The sequence below is a fragment of the Merops nubicus genome, unplaced genomic scaffold (assembly GCF_000691845.1).
Source record: "Merops nubicus isolate BGI_N331 unplaced genomic scaffold, ASM69184v1 scaffold19348, whole genome shotgun sequence".
NCBI classification, from domain to species: Eukaryota; Metazoa; Chordata; class Aves; order Coraciiformes; family Meropidae; genus Merops; species Merops nubicus.
In genome coordinates this window covers 1-4,463 of record NW_008623904.1, presented here as the reverse complement: position 1 = coordinate 4,463, position 4,463 = coordinate 1, and the positions used below count along the sequence as shown (strand labels likewise).

The window sequence follows — 4,463 nt, the reverse complement described above, 5'->3', positions numbered from 1 at the left end:
TCTTCCGATTCTGGTGGCCCCAACAATAACTGAACTGCAACACAGCTCCTGTCCACTGTCTGCAGCAAGTGTGTCTCCAAGGGTCCCTTTCCTGAGCCTTCCAATACCAGTTATTGTGAAAGAGCTTCTCTTCACATTGCCAGATACACAGATTATAAATCGGATATTTCTTGGACATCAGACGTGTAACTATATACTTCAGCCTGTCTCCCTTGTAGTGAAGAAGGCATGACTGTACATTGCTGCTTCAGGTAGAATCGAGGAGACATCAAAATGTACTGGCAGGCAACATGCTTCAGAAGAGTGCTTCAGAGGAAAGCTCTGGATCTCCTTGCCAAAGGCCTACATGGATTCAGAGAGTGACTGGCTGTGTTCTGGGAAGGAAAACATTATGTTTGAGGGGCTAAAGAGACATTCCCTCATAAAAATCATGGAACTGCAAGTTGGTGGGTGGAGTATACTTGAGTAGTATACTGGAGGAGTATATTGTGGTTTCCTGGGTTCTGTAGCTATCTATTTGTGCCCATGTTTGTAGGTGGTATAATGGGCCGGGTGGTCCTAGATGGGACCCAGTGTGGCTGTTCTTAACTTTCTAATGAAGGTACCTATGAAGTATCTCTATGGCATTGTATGAGGCACAGTTTTGTGTGTTAGAAATCTCCTTTCTTTTTTATAGGAGCATCTGGAGTGGCCATTAATGCTACATAATCACAGTAGCGTCCTTCTGCCAGATGAGGAGGAGTTGTTGATTATTGGTGGTGGTGGGAACTGCTTCTCCTTCGGGACACACCTGAACCCAGAGCCTGTCATACTGAGCCTCAGCAACATCCTGAGCAGCCACTGACTGGGACATAACAGGACTGAATCATGCATACTGCTGTGCTGTGGTGAGACATCTCCTTGCTGGAGGTCTGAGAGCAGCAAAACATTTCTACAAAGGTTTTATTTCCAGAGTGCATCTGTAGAGGTACCGTTCTGGCACAGGGTCGCGTTTCTTATCTCTTTTTTGTACTGCTCTTTGTGTTGCTGTAAATAAAGTATTTCAGAAGTAGCTCTGTGGTGGTCGCAGTGGTCCTTGGAGGTGCAGGGGGGAGCAGTGCTGTGCTCAAGAGGGACATGACCCTGCACAGTGCTCATCTGGAAGTACAATGAAGGCACTGAGTCAAGAAGCCATCAGAAATGTTCAGTCAGGCATAATTAAAGAAAGCTCATCATAGGCCACCATGCTGTCCCTAATAAGGGTTCTTCACTTGGTCTGCAAAGGGACAGTGACACACTGAGTTGTTTCTGCTCTACAGAACAGGTGACGGCCATCCCACAACAGCAGCACAGCCACCACTGGCAGGCACACGATGGGTTGGTCCCCATCAGTATGTGCTGAAATGCCACTTGGGGGGTTTATTTTTCAGATGTGTGCTGTAAGGGTCTCGTGGCTGAAGTGCTGGGGTTTAATCCCCCAGCCCTGAATGAGGGTTGGCATATGGCTGATGTCCACAACCAGGCAAGAAAGACCCTCCTGATTGCTTTTCACCCAGGGTCTGGGCAGCCTTGGGTGGGAACTGATTAGGAGATCACCACCAGGTGCCCTGCCTTTGGCATTAACATCTTGTCCCACCTCCAAGTTAACCACATAAAAGCTGGTGCTGCCTGCAGTGGAAAGTCTACCTACATAGTAGATGTACCAGGTAGGGTTTCCAGTTGCTAGAATGCCTCCCCTGACAGTCCACTACAAGTAGAATTCTCAGTGACAGCTGAACAAGATCAAGACAGAAGGAGGATTATGAGGCTTTCTCTTGGCAATTACTATATGATTGGGACTGGGCTGATAGCCTGGCTTCTTCCTTTCCCCCAAGGCACACATCTGGGCACTGCCTCCTCTTTGGGGTCCCAGACAGGTTGAAGAACCAGAGGGGCTCGGGGGCTGGGGCTGGTTCAGCATGGAGGAGAGGCGGGATTGGGGCACCTCACAGCACACCCTGGGTGGGGCTGATGGGACAGGCATCCAGGGGATGAGGACAGGCTCTTCCCAGCACTGCCTGCTGGGAGGGTGAGAGACAGTAGCACTTCCTGAAACTCAACAGGTTCGGGCTGGAGGTAAGGAAGGAAAAAACAACATCCCTCTGAGGATCATGAAGCACTGGAGTGGGTTGTCCACAGATCTTGTGGGATCCCTGAGCCTGGAGGTCTTCAAGCCCTGCCTGGCCACAACAACTGCCACAAGTCCACAAAGAGATGCTTGCTCAGTTAGTGCAAGAGGAAGCGTTGCCACGGGGGAATACAGCAAAGGTTTCCAAAGGGGCAATAGCTTCCAGAAGGTCTTCTGGTATCCTCTGGTTTAGAAGCTTTCACAAACATTGGTTTTGGACAGGATGGGATGAGATGGGCTAGGCTAGGCTAGGCTAATGTGAGATAGGATGGGATGAGACAGTTGTAGTTGTCAGAGAGCTACAACAATCCTTGTGTCCAACTGCCGGATCATTCTGCAGTGGACCAAAGCAGAAACAGGTCCTCAATAGGTGGCGTTAGCCCAAGGCAGAGGGCCAGACTGCTGCAGCTCATCCTGCTGGTGGCCGTGGTGTGGCTGATGTGCTGAAGAAGGGACAGAAGCTGTTTGAGGAGGAGATTGGCTGCAGGCAACTTAGGGGCCACCTTGAGGGAACAGGAACACAATGTTAATGAAGCAGATGTTGCCCAGAGGTGTCCCCAAAGCTTGTTCAAGGCAGGTGGGAGATAGTGGCTGTGTTGTACAGCTTGCCAGGGGCAAGGGAAGGCTCCCTGTCCATGCCCTTTCCTCGTAAATCCAACCCCATCCCAGCAACAGCGGGCTGCCAGAAAATGGCTTTTTAGGAAGCCTGTCCCTTTGCAGGCAAGTCACAGGTCCCCACTGGCTGCTGCTCAAAAGGCAAGTGTGAATTCAGTACATTTAGAGCTACAAGCAAGAGCTCTGATAGCATAATAAATTGATGAAGGACATTTTAAATTTCCTTCCTGTCCTTGTAACAAACAGGATTCTGTGGAGGTGAGCAATTCACACAGCTGCAGCTCCAAGTACAAATTTGGTTCAAGTGAATTGTCACTTTTTTTGTCCTGCAGTGGAAGTACAGGAGTGACATGGGTGATATTGTGGTGGAATCAGTGAAGAGCAGAGGGTCTGAATGTACCAGCTGGGAAGAATGGCTGCTGCCAGCTGCAGCTGCCTGCCCCGAGCAGAGCTCTGCCCTGCAACCCAGACTCCCCTCTAGCTAAAGAAGAAAGCTGGAGTAGAGCTATAGAGGCTGGGAGCAGCCAGGGTTTGTCTTCTGTGCTGTGAGATCTCCGTCCATGGGACCACGCCTGTGCAAGCCTTGGGGCTCCAGCCAAGTGTCTTTGTGTCAGCACAAGACATGTACGTGTTCATGCAGGTGTCTGTGGAGGCGTGCGTTTGACTCCTCTGATGATGCTGTCTCATGCCTTTAGCGTTTTCTTCATCTACTGCCTTCAGGACCCATTGGTGGCACCCTGGTCTTCTGTTCTCAGATCCCCTTATTACCTCTCCATTTGCCTTTCTGAGTGTCCTGTGTTCCATTGTTGCCCTTCTGTGCAGCCCAGAGCCTTCTGTTTGCTGCAGGGATTCTCCATCTGCCTTGCAAAGTCTTTAGGACTGCTCCATTGCTCTTTTGGTATGCTCCAGAACTCTCAGATTCACAGAATGACAGAGTGGCTGACAGTGATATGGATTGTGAGTCCAAACATCAGCAGCACCAACACACACGCACATCCCACTTAAAGCAGTCAAGTGGAGCGTGTTGCTTGGGAACGTGCCCAGAGAGATTTTATTCTCTCTAAGGGTGGGAATGCACACCTTTGGGTTGTCAGCTTGTTACAATGTTGGGTTTTTTTGTTGTTGTGTTGTTTTTGTGTCTGTGTGTGTGGTGTTTTGTTTTTTTTTTTAATTGTTAGCATGATTAAAAAGTTTGTTTTTGTTTTTTTTTTTAATGTTTAGATGACAATTCCTGTATGTCACCTTATGTCCATTGTCTCAGTGGTGCTGGGCAGCACTGAGAACAGTCTGGCTCCATCGTCTTTACTTCCTCCCGTAAGATTCTTAGGCACACTGACAGGAATTTCGCTGCCCTTTGAGCCTTCTCTTCCCAGGGCTCAGCAATCTCAGCTGTTTCAGCCTCTCCTCGTACGATGCCCCAATCCCTCACTCATCTCCGTGTACGCACCATTTTACTGACTACGAAGACAATACACTATAGAGACAAAAACGCTTGCAGGCATATTTGAGTTTTTTTTCCACAAGGTTTCCCCCAGGGGCTTTTCCATGAGAGTTTTCCCCCCACCCTCCTATCTCATGCCCTGCTCCACCTCCCCACATTCCACCCCCACTCCCCATAACGCTTCTGCGACTGGACCCTCGGGAAAGTGTGCGCACCCCCGCGCCTGCCCGTGCCCCCCTTCCCTGCGAGGCTACTCCGTAC

The 4,463-nt window shown here is 49.7% G+C and overlaps 1 protein-coding gene across 1 annotated transcript in view; it reads left to right on the top strand.

Moving 5' to 3' along the window:
• Positions 1-844, top strand: part of LCMT2 (leucine carboxyl methyltransferase 2) — a 15,075-nt gene extending 14,231 nt beyond the window's left edge. Inside the window, 1 exon segment of the mRNA XM_008945243.1 lies at positions 677-844. Within this exon segment, the coding sequence (XP_008943491.1) occupies positions 677-844 (168 nt within the window).
• Positions 845-4,463: the final 3,619 nt, after the last annotated feature.